The sequence below is a fragment of the Lepisma saccharinum genome, chromosome 20 (genome assembly GCF_977018435.1).
Source record: "Lepisma saccharinum chromosome 20, izLepSacc3.1, whole genome shotgun sequence".
NCBI lineage: Eukaryota > Metazoa > Arthropoda > Insecta > Zygentoma > Lepismatidae > Lepisma > Lepisma saccharinum.
The window spans coordinates 23,262,805-23,279,378 of NC_139248.1; the positions used below are offsets into that span (position 1 = coordinate 23,262,805).

The following is a 16,574-nucleotide window of genomic DNA, read 5'->3' on the forward strand; positions in this document are numbered from 1 at the left end:
CACACACATTATAATACATATTTACATTATTCTTTATATACTAGAAATAACAATTCTCACTTAAAATCCTAATTTGCTTATATACTTTCTAAATATAAAAATTAACGTTTAGTATAAAACAATAAACTTTATTATTGCATATGGAGAATGAGATCAATGATTTATGTTTTTAAACACTCGCAACCAAAATGTAAATGTAAATGCTTTATAAAAGCAAACATTATTAATGTGCAAGAAATACTTCCTCTGTTTCAGTTTGTGTACCGATGCCTTTATAAATGCCAGTAGCTCAGATTCAATATGTCATGCATGATGTATGTGAAATGAACCTTTCCATTGGTCATCATTACCTGCAGTCAAAATTGTCACAATTTGTTAACATTTATCCCATGATTCGAAGATATTTAACTGTAATTTTTCCAAAATTAAACATGTGATATACAGTGCTATTAGGTTTGTAGTTTCTCTAAACTTTTGAACACATTTTCATGATCAGGTACATACGGGAATGACATGTTTTTGGTTTTTGTTGTAGGTGCTACCATCTGTACACTTTTTTGGTCAACAATGTCTCCTGTGTGTAATCCACAAGTACAGCTGCACATTTTGGACACAAGAAGGTAAAAAAAATACTTCTATGTGATTATTCACATGCCAATTGGACGACTTCCTTATAACACTGTTCACACTTGACTTCACAGCACCATTTGAAGCGGCAATTACAGTTAGAGGAGACCACGGTGTGCCGTTTCTTCACTGGATATCCACACTGGCGACAGAGAGTTTTGCAGCTCTTCCTCTCCTCCCTGCTCACCCCTTTTCCTTTGACTCTGGAGCACTCTCGGCCTCTCGTTCCTTTCCAGCCTACAATGGAAAAACAATTTTATCCATGTCAAACCATAGAACACAGAACCACACGGTGTTGTACATGTACAAGGCTCATTCAATATATAACCGGAAATATGTTGTAAACGGAAATATGTTAAAAGCACCAAAAGAACTAAAGTACTATGTTTCAACATAGTCCCCCCAGTTCAATGCACCTACACCAGCACTTGATAAAGGCACTGATTCCACAGAAAAAAAATATTTTTTTGGACGCGTGCGTAACCACTTATGCACCGCTGACTGGACTTCTCGTCATTCTGGAACCTCGATCCACTTAGTGCATCTTTCAGTGGGCCAAAGGTGTGGAAATAAGAAGGCGCGAGATCGGGCTAACATGGAGGGTGGGGTAAGGACTAAAACTTTAGGTCCTCGATGGTAGACAATGAGACTTTGGCAGTGTTTGGTCTCGCATTGTCATGGAGCAAAAGCACACCAGTGGATACCATACCACGTCCTCTCTGCAGAGTGGCTGGTTTCAGTTTCTCGCTCAAAAGGTTAGAGTAATTGGTACTGTTTACATTATGACCTCTGGGCATGTAATGTTTAAGAATTGGCCCCTTGTAGTCCCAAAACAAAGTTAACATGACCTTTCTGGCACTCCGCTAAGCACGCAGTGACAGACGCGGAGAATCCTCAACACTGGTTATGCCCTGTTTGAACTTCTCAGCCCACTTGTACACTTCTGATCGACTAATACAGTTGTCACTGTACTGAACTGTCATGCGGCGATGAATTTCTATCGGTTTCACGCCTTTACTCAACAAAAATCTCACGATTCTTTGCTGCTTCAGCTTGGAGCACCCCTGTAAGGGTGCCGCCATCTTGTGTAACTGTTTCCCAGCGTCCCGTGCGAGAGGCAGGCGTGGCAGCCCCAGCTATGAATAGCTTACAGATGCATTCACAAAATAACAAACATATAAGAATCATGGTCGTATTTTAGATTTTTTATACTACTTTTCCGGTTATTTATTGAATGCACCTTGTATATTCAATAAACGTAATCATTTTAGGATACCACAATTACTAGGGTCTGTTATATAAGTAGAAGCAGTTCAGACTTGTAGCTTGGACTATTATCTACTTCTACTCTGAACACTTAGGCTTGACTGCAGTGTTGTCAGTAGCATAGTAGTGATTCTCACCATATCCTTCTGTCTGTATTCTGTCTAAATTGTATGTACATACAATCAAATGTCTAATTTTGCATTGCACTGGAATATGGAATAGCTACACTTAGAATTTGTAGGAATGGAATTTCATGTGACCACCATTTCGACAAATGTTTATTTTTTTAATCAGTTACTCTAGTTCATGTACTCAAGTTCTCCCCATTTCCGCAGATCCAGATCAATTGCTGCAGACTCTTGAAATTTAAGTAAGCAAACACACTTTGCTGCCACGAAAGTTGAGAAATCACGAACATTTCTGTGTAGCAAGATTTTTAGATTAACTTGTATTTCAAAGTTACTAAAGGAATAACCTTATATACATGTAGCTAAGAAAATGTTGAACAATACTCACGTATCTTCTTTTGCTGTTTCTAAACTGCTCCATCATATAAAAATTCTATCAGACAGCTTGTAGAAGAACAATAGACTGGCAACACTGAGTGGTAGTATCTCGAGTGGAGAGGGGATAAGGTAAAAATGAATTTAATATGCTGAATCTTAGAGGTTGGGAAGTAGAAGAAGGGCATGAGATTTACCTGTCTATTAAAAAGTAACATATGATATTCCAGGAAAAGAGCTGGAGAATGTACCCTTATGTGAAGGTCATGTACACATCTTCTCAACTATCTATGTCTCACATACTACCGGATATGCAAATACAGAATTTGGTGCATTGATTGAGATATTAATAGATAGCTTAATGCAACATGATTTAATTCTATCAGTCACATACCAACAGGCGACCTCTTACATTGTGAATGCGTTATTTTTTTCTGCATATTTTAAAACCACATATTCCACAGAAAGCTTATCCTGATACCGCTTCCGCCACTTGGTGGCCTGTCGTCTGCTGTATGACCTGGCCAGCTATCACGTGACTCCTTCAATCCATTGTCAGCCAGAGCTCGTCGTTTCCTTCATGAAGGGATTTGAATTCTTGGTTTCCACATTTGCAGTAATGGGAATGAGAAGGCAAAAGACACTCAGGAAGCAGGTATTTCAGATAGCATGTTAAACAGAATTAGCCTTCTAAAAACTTGAATAGCATTGGTATTATTTTCTTGCACTCTGGAAAGACTCGTGCAACAGCATGGTCAGTTGCCATGTTTGCCTGAAACATACTTTTATCAACAACCACCACCAGACAACAGACTATGTCTTGGCTGAGCTGTACCAGTAGAAATCGTCTGGCCTCTGCAACTTTGGTGCGTGGTCTCCATAAACCATTGCTGCTACTAGTCATGATCTTGCAATCTCGAAAATCTCCCACAAAATATATCGTCACTACCATAATGCAGTAACACAGATTGGTTCAATCATATAACACTCATACATTCTATTGTCTATAAGCAGGGTAATTACCAATCAACAGGTCTAGCTTACATTGCAGAGACTAATCGGACAAGTCACAAAATCAGTGCATATTACTGAAACAAAGGCATTGAAGGAATATATATCTGTCATTTCCATACCTGTTGTGCTGTTGGCTACGCAGTAGTCTGGAGATTCTTCGAAGTACATCAAGGTCCTCTCCAGTGATGTTGGAACACGTTTGGACAAGGCCCGACCTGCTGAATTTCCAAGAACCAACCTCACTTTGCCTGAGTCATAGCCTATCCTGCAAAAAGCATTGGTCTGGTTAGTCAAACAGATAGCAAGAGGGATAACGACACAAAACAGACTCATTCTATGCAATCAAGGTGATAATGACAAATGACTGGAAATTCTTAACTGAATGAGTTGCAGATGTGACAAAATACAGTTGGCAGGAAATAAGCAAATGAATGAAGGAAGAAACAGAATTTCAGCAGCACATAATGTGACCATTGTGTCACATATTCAAGAGAGATAAGATTATAAAACTCTTTGATCAGTTAATATATTATCAGTATTCAGTGACTGAAGTGAAAAAATGAAAATTTATACTTATTTTTATAAACGGAAGTTAAATTAAACTAATAATTGTTTTCAAAAGTAAGCAAAGGAAAATCTACTGTTATAATTACTTATAAAATATTAAAACACAAGAGCAAGAGCAGAGGGTTTATCCAATTTTTTCTAGTATATGGAGAATAAAGAAAAATTTAACAACATAACGACTCTGAGTCATGATCTTGTTGATGAATAATGAACCCCTATATTTTGGGATACTCCCTATGGTGTGTGTATGTGGAGGTTTTGATAAGTTTCTGGCCTGACAGAAAGTATTGGAATATATAAAAATCCTTTCAGTATGTTGTGAGTCAATATTTCAAAATTCAAATTTTCAGTCAGATACTGCTAGTAATACTTGTGTATTACACATTTGAAGTGCCCATGGCCATGCAGAGTGTGCAGTTTTCCAAATTGGAGAAGAGAGCATTCATTAAGTTCCTCTTCTCGAAGAACATGGGAGCCAAGGAAAAATGCGACAAATTGACACAAACAATGCCCAATGACTGTCCTTCATACAGCAAAGTGAAATCGTGGGTGGTGGATTTCAGTAGGGGAAGAAGAAGCACAAGATGAGGAAAGGCCAGGAAGATCCAGAACAGTAGTGACTGAGGAAATTCTTGATAGTGTTCACGATCTGATCCTTGCAGATAGGAAGAACACAATGTATAGCAGACACACTAGGCAGTTTAGAGCAGGTGCATTGCATTGTGCATGAAGAATTGGAGATGAAAATACTGTCTGAGTGTTGCCTTAGTGGATCACCACAGCCAAGAAAATGTCAGCAACAGAAATCTGCAGGAAAAGTAATGGGTGTGATATTTTGGGATTGTGAGGGGATAATACTCAGCAAATATCTGGAAAACGGCACCACCTTGAATGATGAACGTGGTGTGGTCCTGTTCAGTGGCGTATACTCTGGGTCACCTAGGTAATCGGAGATGACCTGTCTATAATTTTTAAAATAAATGTTTTTCATTTCTTTGCAATATTCTTCCGAACCAATCTTTGATTCACATATTTCTTTGCTTCCAGCGCGCGAATGTTTTCAACCGTTTGCCGCGGAATGTCTGTGAGGCTTTCAGCCACTTTCTCCAGCTGGTGGAATCTGGTGACGTCAGGGTGAGATTCCACCGGCTCCCTTTAAATCCCTTGACGGGAGGGAGGAGAAGGAAACACTGTTTCTCAGGCGCGGTAATTCCGTGGCAAGGGTAACCTCCTTCTGGAGAGAGTCCATCAGTCGGACTCTCCACCCCAGAGCCTTTGCCGTTCCCTCGACTGGCACCCTCTTCTGCCATTCTTTCCCGATGGCCTTTGTATCGTAGGAGATGTTGGTTGGTTGTTTACGACAGGGAAATTTCTCAGGAAACAGAATTCTGGGTTCACAAATTACGTAATGAAAAGGAAAGTAGAGAAAATACATCTGAAAATGCGCGAGAAACAGGGAAATCTGAACAACATTGCGAACCAATTCTATGTTAATTCTCATTTCACATTTGCTTCTGTCTTCCTGATCTCGGCTATTTCAACAGATATTGTCAAAGGAAAAAAAAAAAACTTTAATATTGAAGATGAAGGTAATTAAATAAATTAAAATTTGAACTAGAAATTTCTAGAAATTACACCGACCTCCGTTGCGGAGTGTTAGCACAGCTCTCTTCGATGCCAGAGCTCCAGGGTTCGAATACCACTCTGGGCATGGGTGTTCTTTGTAAATGTCCCTTCATCAATGTCATATCATCACTCGTAGTGATTAGCCAAAAGTAGCAGAAAAGCGACGTCAAATAACAATTTAATCAATCGATTAATGAAGTAATTTAATTATTTATATGCTTACTTTTTTCATTTTTGTATTTTAAAATGCGTGATTACTTTCTTTGTAGCCTTCAAAACCAGTGAGAGTCTTCTTTCACAGAAATTAATAATTTTTAAAAAGGAAAACTATCAGAAATAAATTATATATATACGTACACATATATCAGGTAATTTAAGTTGCTTTCCCCCCCTTTAGATTAATAATGATCATAATGATAAAATATGTTTGAATGTAAAATATATAAACAAAAAAGCAATGATTAAAACTTATAGAACCTCGCGCATCGCAGGGAATATAAAGCTGGGAAAGGGAATTTTTCAGCATCCATAATAGGGAATTTAATTCTGTGTCAAGCAGGAAGGAACCACAATAGAAGATTAGCACAGGGAATTGGATGTGTGTTGTAGCGATTCGAGAATTTATTATTTGTTTAGCTGTTAGTGGTTTAGTATTCGTGCTAGTGCTGTGTTTACTGAAGTTAAAGGCAATGGATATAATACAATATTTGCGTGTGAAAATATTTTGAACGGGATCTTTTCCGGAGAAATTGCAAGTACTTAATGTAGGTAGGCCAGTAGCATCTCTTGGACCACAGGTCTTGAACTTAAATTTCCGTGTATAAAAACAAAAAAATCGGGAATGCACGAGTTACTGGGTACTGGGGTAATTTGAATTTTACACTTCAATTAATATTGAGGGTTTTTATTTCACTACCGCATTCCTTTCATATTCTTTGTTACAGGTTTTTTTCTTATAGGTTTTTTATATTTTCTTGTTTTATTATTTGAAATTCTAAATGTAAATTAACTGCAATCACAACAATTATTCGACAGTGGTCACAACAATAAGGTAAAATTTTTCACACATATATTCATAAATCCTGTATGGATGCTGAGGTAAATTTGCAGGGAGACTTCAGGAATGGGTGAATGAATCATGTGTCGGAGATTATCCACTAGTTAAAACCAGCATATGCCACTGGTCCTGTTGGATTCAGCTTTGAAGGAAAAGATCCAGGGAAAACTGTCCTCTTCCTCCAAGACAATGCTGCTTGCCACAAGGCAGGCATCACAATGCAGAAACTTCGTGATTTAAAGTATGAACTCATTGACCATCCCCCTTATTCCCCCATCAGCCCCCCTCAGACTAATATCTTATCCCCAAACTCAAAATGCACCTCAATGGTACTGAACTTAGGGACAGAAGTGATGTCATTTCATCAGTAGTTAGAATTGCTGTAGGAACATTGTGCCAAAGTGTGTCAACCTGAAATGGAACTATGTTGAATAAAAGGACATTCACTTGCCACTGATGCCATGCCATTATTTCTTTCCAAAGCTGGAAACGTATCAAAAACCCCTTGTATATCATAGATCTTCATCAGGATGCAGAATGACAGGTGATGTGATTTAGTTAATGTTAGTAGTAATGTTCATATATCTTCCCCAAATACATATAATGCATTTTCCTACAAATACAATGATTTCCTGTTTACACTTGAATTCAGCAGTGGATGCCACTCCATATCCAAAGCAAACATGTATTTAGGCATCGTGTGGGATGCAGTTGTTACATTAACATTATCCAAATTTCAGTTAAGCATTAAAGTATTGTTGTAGAGCTCACCTATCAATCACAACCTCAAGTTTAATTTGTTCATATTTATTATGACATACCTTCATGCTACATTCTAGAAATAATAATTATGCAAACTTCTAATTTGCTTATACATAAAACTTTTGAAATATCAAAACTAGCATTCAGTATTAAACAAGAAACTTTAGTATTGTTATGAAGAGTGAGATCAGTGATTTATGTTTCTAAACACCTGTGATGAAAATGTAAATGTTTAGTAAGCTCAGTTGAGCAAAAGTTCTCATTGCTATAGTGAAGATTAGGTTAAACATAAGCAAGACCAATCTGAAAGTGAAACAGCAAGTGCAGAAGTTGTGACAAATACTGCGCTGTCCCTCATGGCAGAGTGGTTAGCACATCATGCTACAACAACAGGTGTGCCAGGTTCGAATCCCTGCCTGGACACCTATGTTTGTGAGTGTCCATTCATCAATTTCATATCATCACTCATCCCTATATCGCAAATTAGCCAAAAAGTGGCACAAAAAGCGAAGTAAAATAAAGCAAATTAATCAATCAGTAACAAATACTCCTTCTGTTTCAGAGAAGGGTGGAATTTATTTCATCTCATCAGTGTGATTAGCTAAGAGGGCAGAAAAGTGATGTTAAATAATAAAAATATAATACAAATACAAATATATCACTTTGTGTACAAAGGCCTTCATTAATACAATAATTGAGCCTCTGTAATGTTACTGTAATCAATAATGCAGAATACCAAGAGAACTCCTCAATCATTATATTTGTTTGTGGCTCTTGCAAGCCAGGCCCGTAGCTAGAATTGATCTCCAGGGGGGCTCACGGGTTATCAGGGGGCTTTGTAAACCAAGTCCATTTTTCAAAAGTTTAGCAGTGTTAAATGAATGTAAATTATGTGGGGGAGTGGGTCATTAACTTACATAAAGTTTAGAAATATCACACAAATACTACATTTTTTTCTATATCTTTTAAATTATCGCTTGAAGTGTTAATTAGCTGAAGTCATCCCTTACTACACACTCCATACTACGTTTGATCATAGATATTTATATCATACAAGAAACAATGGACAATATTCAATCATAGTGCCTAGCTTACATTCCACCCCCTGGCCGAAACAATAAAACTCCCCTTCGTTCTCAAAACTTGGGAGTTGTTGACTTTGACGCAGATGCGGAGGGAATTTGCATAATGACATCAAAGTCACAGATTTCTGTAGAAATGGGAGGTCGCAACATGGGTAACAAAGATACAGATAAAGAAGCTCCCCTGTGAAGGAACTTTCTAAAGTCTAGAGAAGAAAATCTCCTAAATACTTGCCGCTACTTAGACTTCATCTTATATAAGATGAATGAATGTAATAGCTGCTGTTTATGCTCTGTGAATTTTTCTTTCACCAAAGTTATGAGCAAAATAATTTTTGCTGTCTACATTTTCACTCTTCACTGCAAACAAATTACACAAAATAGTTTTACCTAATGTCAAGGGGACTGACTTCAGTGCAGTGTGGGGGGGGGGGCTCAGCCCCACCTGACCCCCTGCCTGGCTACGGGCCTGTTGCAAGTGCTATCAATGTGTGAAAACACCTCTCTTGTTGACACCACTTTGAAACTGTATCCACCTATTGCCAAGAAATGAGACAAGAGGTTATCTTGAAATGAAGTTATTGAGAACTGTGCATCTAAATGCCACAATTTAAAGAAAGAAGATTTATGAAATAAAACAACTTACCTAACAGCCTTGTTGTATCGCCGTCGAAGCGTGGTGGCAACATCCACAAACTTGGGAAGAGCCAACCAGCAAGTTTTCAGTGAACAACTTCCGGAGACCCCATGACACTTACAGGTCTTCCTCAGAGCATCTCTGACTGCCTGAAAGAAGGAATAAAACAATGTAGGGCAAAAACTATGACCTTTGGTCACCTAAACCATAGAAATGCATGATCCTATTGGTCGCAAACTACAATGAACATGGCATCAGTCATAAAATTTTGAATTAACCTTATGATAATAATTCATTTTGTCTTTTTCTTGTCGAAATTGGTGTTCTGAAAAATAAAATAAATACTCTGACTTGAGTCATAACTAAATTGCTACCACTCAAAAAAAGTATTTCATGATATACCAATGCATAAAGCTTCATAATGCAGAAAACTCTGTGCAACTATCTATAACAATTTTCATATTACACGTGATCAAAGGTAAGGGTGAGTGAATTAAAATCAGAAATCATAATTTTTTATTTAGATGAAGAGAAATTAGATAATTGTGTTTTTGTAATGTTATCTGGTGAGAAAGAAGTAATGATTTGTCCAAGTGAAGTACCTGGTGGCCAGAATTAAAGTTACCCAACTCAGAGCCCTCTGTAGCCTGTTTGAGGCATCGTAGAACTCAGGAATTTAGTGAATCCACTATGCAGGCCATGAGGAAGAGGATGGCGATAAAAAAATTTCAATATTCCGCCACTAGGTTGGGTTGTAATAATGACATAAACTGCTCCAATTGGTTATGGATTTGCCTTTACCTTGCAATCTTGCAATAAATGAGAGATTATTTTCTCGCAACTTCCAGCCACTAACAAATGTCTTTCTAATTAATAACTCAGCTAAATCACTTAACGTGAGTGCTGAACAAAAGTTTAGAAGTGATCACCATGCCATTAAATAAGAAAGAACGTGTATTGCTGGCAGGCACGTATCCAGAAATTCCTTTCGGGGGGGCTCAACACCATTTTTAAGGGGTATAGTAAGAACCTCACAATTGTATATTTAAGACCAGTGGTAGCAATTGGATTCCAAAACGGGGGGGGGGGGGGGTGGGGGGACGGAGGGCGGTGCAAGGAAAGTTTACTTTCTCTTGGTATACACAGCTTAACATTAAGAGGCCATAATGTTGAGGCCAAAAAATTGGGAGCAACTATCCCTTAAATCGTCGCCACTGTAAGGATGTCGTTTTAATCAGAACGTGAAATCGGGGGCCTCCCCGATGGTACAGTGTCTTCGCCTTGTAATCAAGGGGTCCCGGGTTCGATACCCGGCGGAGGCACAAGTGGTTCGGATCCCACTTTAAACTGTAGGTCCAATCCCAATTAGCCTTACTGTGCATAAAGTGGACTTAAAAACCCAAATCAACCAACCAAGAACGTGAAATCGGAACATTTTTTACCACTCGACGACTCTGTTTCCATGCATTAACATTGTGTGCCGGAACCATCTCAGTATGTGTGTTTCTCCATTTCTTCTCATCAGGTATAAAAACATCTATGGTGTCTTTGAGTGTTTTTACGAAGCTGTTACACATGCACGGGATGGACAATCCACTCGACAACGCGAGATTCAAATTGTGGGCTGCGAACTGGACGCAGACAGCTATCGAATATTTCTCTCTGATTCGAGCCTGAACACCACTAATGTGTCTTGTCCTCCCATGTTTGCAGCTCTTATAAAAGCCGAAACCCAACAAATTGTTCAGATTCAGGCCTTAGCACTCACATGTGTTCAAAAATGCCTGTCACAGCTTCCGCTGTCTTGTCATATATCGGCACGAAACAAAGGAAGTCTTCTCGAATACAGCTGGATCACGAAACAATTAATGCACAGTGAAAACCCTTCCGTTCCCAACACATCTAATGTTTCGTCTCCCAGTATGATCAAATGCTTACTCATTTATCTCCAGTGACGTGCCCAAGGGAGGGTTGGTGAGGTCATAACCCCATTTGACCCAGTATTCCTTTTAAAAAAAAAAGAGGAACGTCAAAGACAGGAAAAAAATGACAAAATCAGGACTGACCACCAAAAATAGTATGCGTAACCCCTCTCCCTTCCGAAAATCCTGGGCACGCCACTCTTTATCTTGGACACATTTTTTAAAATCAACTCGCCAGAAGTTTTATCATTCCGTATTGGAGATTAAAGTAAGATGCGTTCTTCCTGCAGGTTTGGATATGATCCTTTAGGGTGCTGTCGTCTGCCTGCCTTCACACCTAACCTTAACAAGGCCCTAATTTTCCATCCTTGTGACTTGGATTTTCAAGACTTAGGAAGGTTTCAGACCGAAGGACACGCGATACATGTCGATTGGAATGGGCCAATCAACAGCAACGTTTCACACCGTAGCGACACAAAAGGCCGCACAAACCTAATTCCGACTTGTGAAATACTCAGGCGACACGGTGTGAAATCTCCCTTATTAGGCCACTGCCATTGTCACCTCGAAGTAGTAGCTCTTGTTGACCACATAAGAAAAAATTTCTCCTCAACCGGTGAGAATGCTCCTCAGTTTTCTTCTCTCTCCTATATTCTCTGTGCTTGTTCACTATACAAGCAACACCTTACGATTTGATATACACAGGACATGTACTATGTAGACATTTTAATGAAAAATCGGTTGAAGTCAAGGATGGCTAGGTGGCTCAGTTGGTAGAGCCCTGATTCGAGTTCTGGTAGAGCCTGCAATTTCCGCCTAAGATGTCTACATATGCAACATCTTCTTGCTTTCTTTTCTCGACATTCATAAAATTTTCGGCTCTCTTTATGGTAGTTAAGTGTTTGAATGTGTTTCGAACCCAGTAGGCTTAAACAAAAGTATTTTTTTTATACCATGAAATTCTCGCACTGCATATACGAAATTTAGTTCTGGCAAAACTAAATCATCACTGAAAACTTTGATTTTCAGTTGATCTATGCAGCTTATTTCTGTTGTAATAAACCACTCCAATATCCGGTACTGCTGAAATATTCCCGAGAGAGAGAGAGAGAGAGAGGCCTTGATCTCTTCGGCCCGAACTAGCACTACATTGAGGCCCCGGAAGTTCTACTGTCGTCAATGTCTTCATTTTCGAATCACTATATCTTATAAAGCAACCAGAGGACGCTGACTGATCACTAATCGACTGTATGAATTGTCACACTTACCTCTGAAATCTCATTAACCGATTCTTTGTACAGATCAACCGAAAAATTGAATTCGCGTATTTATATCTTCATTATATTCCAGAACGTTCCGCAGATAAAACGATTCGTTAATATTGCCAGTAGTTGACTCCTTCTCTCATTCAAGAACGTACCCTCTCCCGCCTTCCAGAGATTAGAAATTACAACGAATCGCCCTACATGTGGCGCTACTTTTGTTGTGCAACTTCCAAATGCTGACAAGTCTCTATAGTGCTCAAGTGCGCTGAGACAACACCGAAAGAGCAAGAAAAGTTTACGTGCAATATTATCAACACTCCGTCTTGTCTCGATAATTGTCTATCTCCTTAAATCATCGTCACATTATTCAAAAAGAAAAACGTAATTTTATCTAGTGTAAAATAAAAAAAATCCTGGGGGGGGGGCTCGAGCCACCTCAACCCCACCTTGGATACATGCTATTAACAATAATAGGGGTATAAAACATTCTCCATCTTGCCTCGATCATTATTTCTCTCCTTAAATTATTTTCACATTATTCAAGAAGCCAAAAACCTAATTTTATCTAACGTTAACTGAAAAATTTCCTGGGGAGAAGGTTGAGCCCCCTGTGCCCCATCTTGGATACGTGCTATTATCAATAACAGGGTTACGGAAGTTTCTCCGTCTTGCCTCGATAATTATTTCTCTCCTTAAATTATTGTCACAATATTTTATTTCACACCACAAGAAACAAAAAACCTCATTTTATCTAGTGTAAACCTAAAACTTTCGGGGGGGGCTCGAGCCCCCTAAGCCCCCCCTCTGGATACGTGCCTGATTGCTGGTGAAGTTGTTTTATCAGAACGGTAGTAATAGCTACACTGCGAGGTTATCGTCATGCGAAAGGACATCGAAAGGGGCCCATGACGATGCATGGGTTAAGAAAGATGATGAAGAAATTTGAAGAGACTTGAGATCTGGGTGTTGCAGCAGGAAGGCACCACCGGCCGATTGCAGAAGAAGTTGTCACCGAAGTGGCTGTTGCAGTGGCGGATAGAGCCTCTTGTTCCCGATGTTCTGCAACTAGTGTGCGAGCTGTGGCTTGTTCATTGTCCCTGCCATGGTCACAAAGTGCTACGGTCCATTTTACAGTGGTACCCCTAAGATCCATGTGGTTCATCAGTTAAAACCGCAAGATCCGCCTCTACGCATCGATTTTGCTCATCGATTTCTGGCGAAGATGGCTGTGGACATGTGGCTTTGGAATATTCTGTGGACAGATGAGGTGCACTTCACCCTCGATGGTGCGGTAAACCCACAGAACTGTCACATATGGGGTGCCTCGCCACCCTGTGTGTTGCAGCAACAACAATTGCATTCTGATTACGTCACTGTCTGGTGTGGTTTTGCTGCTGATTTCATTCTGGGTCGGGTTTTCTTCGAGGAACAAACACCGCAAGGCCCAGTCCGATGTTCCATTACGAGTGCATGTTACGCTCAACTCCTTGCACAGCACGTGGTTCCTGACTTGCAAGAACGAGGATGTTTAGTGACCGCAATCTTGATACAAGATGGAGCAGCCCCACATATTGGTAAACAAGTGACGGAACTTCTTCGGGTCAACTTTGGCCCTGATCGTGTCATCTCAAGGGGTTTTCCCGATGCTTGGCCTTCCTGTTCACCGGACTTAACTACATGTGATTTCTGGCTATGTTGATACCTGAAAGATTGTGTATACCATGTGTACAGATGCTGCCTGAGCTGAAAGCAAGCATAAACCGGCAGGGACATGCTTCGTGCAACTCTTGATCATGCTGTGCTATGCCTCCAACAGGTCATACACACTTCTGCATGCACATTGAACACTGCTGTACTGGCAGAAACCAACAATAAAGATTTGTACACCTGACTTATGTTTTTCAATATTCGTTATTACAGCGCTACATTTCAACCTGGTGGCGGAAAATCAAACTATTTTTTTATCGCCATCCTCTTCCCCATGGTCTGCATAGTGGATTCACCAAATTTCAGAGTTCTATGATCCCTCAAACAGGCTACAGAGGGTATGAGTTGGGTAACTTTAATTCTGACCACCTGCCATGTTGCTTTATTGAAATGCTTACACAATGTAGCATTGTAGTTTCTGTGAATGAAACCCCCTTCATATTTTTATCACTGTACCATGTTTAGTTAGCTGGAATGGGAAGATGAAATGTAAACATGTAAAATCCCATGGGATGCATGACTCAATAAAGATGAAAAGTCAATTTTTAAAAAATTACTTACTAATCTCCCAACGGCATTATTGTGAAGATTGGCGTAAGATTGGGCATCAGCTCCGTGAAGCTCCAGTGAATCCAAGAAGTTTTTGGCAACCTTTTCTCCGTAATCCACATGTCTGCTACATCCTTTCCACTTCCAAGCGTTCCCTGGGAGGTAGAAATCATATTGCATTATACCTCTACAGAATCATTATTTAGAGCTTTACCATATTTCTTTGGGGCACAGTTGGATGAATAAGGTTTTGTCCCTATCATATATAAATGTACCAATTACAGTATACAGTATTTCATTTAATATAGAGTGATATTTTATGCTGTACTTTTTTATATAACTGCATACTTGCATAAAAGTTTGATGCTGCAATAATATTTTTAGAACTTATGTCTAAGGTAGTAAAGTGGTGTGTTTAAGTTCTTCTTAAAGGAAACAACTTTTTACAGGTGTGAAACAATATGATGTGTGTACGTTCTATTACTAGACTGTCTAATACTTGTGAAAATAATAGAAATCCTGCGACCGTATGTTATAGTAAATTGCACTTTTCAAAATAAAATGGGAATGCCAGTTTTAATAAAACACCTGAAATATTTCACTTCATTGTTACTGTTATTGTAATGATCCAATTTGAAATAGACAAAGGGCACCCAAATGTAATATGGGAAACAATATGATGTGTGTACGTTCTATTACTAGACTGTCTAATACTTGTGAAAATAATAGAAATCCTGCGACCGTATGTTATAGTAAATTGCACTTTTCAAAATAAAATGGGAATGCCAGTTTTAATAAAACACCTGAAATATTTCACTTCATTGTTACTGTTATTGTAATGATCCAATTTGAAATAGACAAAGGGCACCCAAATGTAATATGGGAAACAAATTGTTTTCAACATACTTGAACAACTTTAAAAATGAAATATGAAGAATGTGATTTTTTGTAATTTTATTTGTTTCATTCTGTATTTTTCTTTTCGTTTGGTGCCGTATTTGATGCCACATTGTGCTCAACGCTTAAAAGTAAACTATTATTATTATTATTATTATTATTATTATTATTAACATATTTATTATTATCCTAAGAATGACATAGTTTGAAAACCAGGGTTTTATTTTTGGCCCTCCATAATGAAATTGTATGGATGTACTTGAATAATACCATTCCAAGTCCATTTGAGCAACTCACCTGCAGCTCCTTCTACGAGAAGAGGGTCACATCCACAGCCAGCAATTTGTCCCAGGGAACAGTTCGTAGCAACTGTGTGCACAATGCCGGCAGAGGTAATGGACAACACGAAAGCCATCTCTTTCGTAGGTGTTCTCGCAACTTTCCTGTGGAGGAAATTGAATAAGTTACGTATCCATATCCTAGCATTATTGTTGAGATGTAATATTACCAGAAGAACATAGTTGATAGTTACTACATGAGAGAAATGGTATCCATTGGGTCAATCTGCATGGAGTGGTTTAGAAATGGTGGCCATATTGGCATCATGACACACAGTGATTTTCGCATTTTCAAGGTGTTACAAATTATTAGTTTCTCTAAAACAGCAAAACATGGTGCGCTGGGATAAGACATATTCCTGCACCTCACTTTGAAGTTCATATCAAGTTATATTTGCAATAAATGTCTTTAATGAAAAATACCCTTTGTCAACTTTCACATATTTTTTCATCCATCTTTTTTGTGCTGTCAAAGTAATTTTTAGATGTACAGGTTGTGCCATAAGTACGGAAATGCCCATTTAAATCAAATAGGGATATTGAAACATGAATTAAACATACCAATACATGATACAGGGAAAGGGGGAAACCAGATAGGAAATATGACCAATATGGTGTTTATTTTTAACTCCGCCATCTTGGATTCAACTTCAGGTATATTTTTTTAAATGGAAAGGTGGGCATGTGATATGAAAATGGTATAAGAGAAACACAATAGTATATTTCATTTTTGTGTAACTTTAACCCTAAAGCTG

At 38.7% G+C, this 16,574-nt stretch overlaps 1 protein-coding gene across 1 annotated transcript in view; it reads right to left on the reverse strand.

Annotated features, from left to right (window-relative positions):
- Window positions 1-643: 643 nt before the first annotated feature.
- LOC146003382 (protein Wnt-8a-like) overlaps window positions 644-16,574 on the reverse strand; it is a 31,880-nt gene continuing 15,949 nt past the window's right edge. The window contains exons 4-8 of the mRNA XM_083141663.1: window positions 15,779-15,924; window positions 14,593-14,739; window positions 9,151-9,286; window positions 3,530-3,675; window positions 644-864 (exon numbers count right to left, since the gene is read on the reverse strand). Of these exons, the coding sequence (XP_082997789.1) occupies window positions 644-864; window positions 3,530-3,675; window positions 9,151-9,286; window positions 14,593-14,739; window positions 15,779-15,924 (796 nt within the window). The remainder of the gene's footprint in view (window positions 865-3,529; window positions 3,676-9,150; window positions 9,287-14,592; window positions 14,740-15,778; window positions 15,925-16,574) is intronic.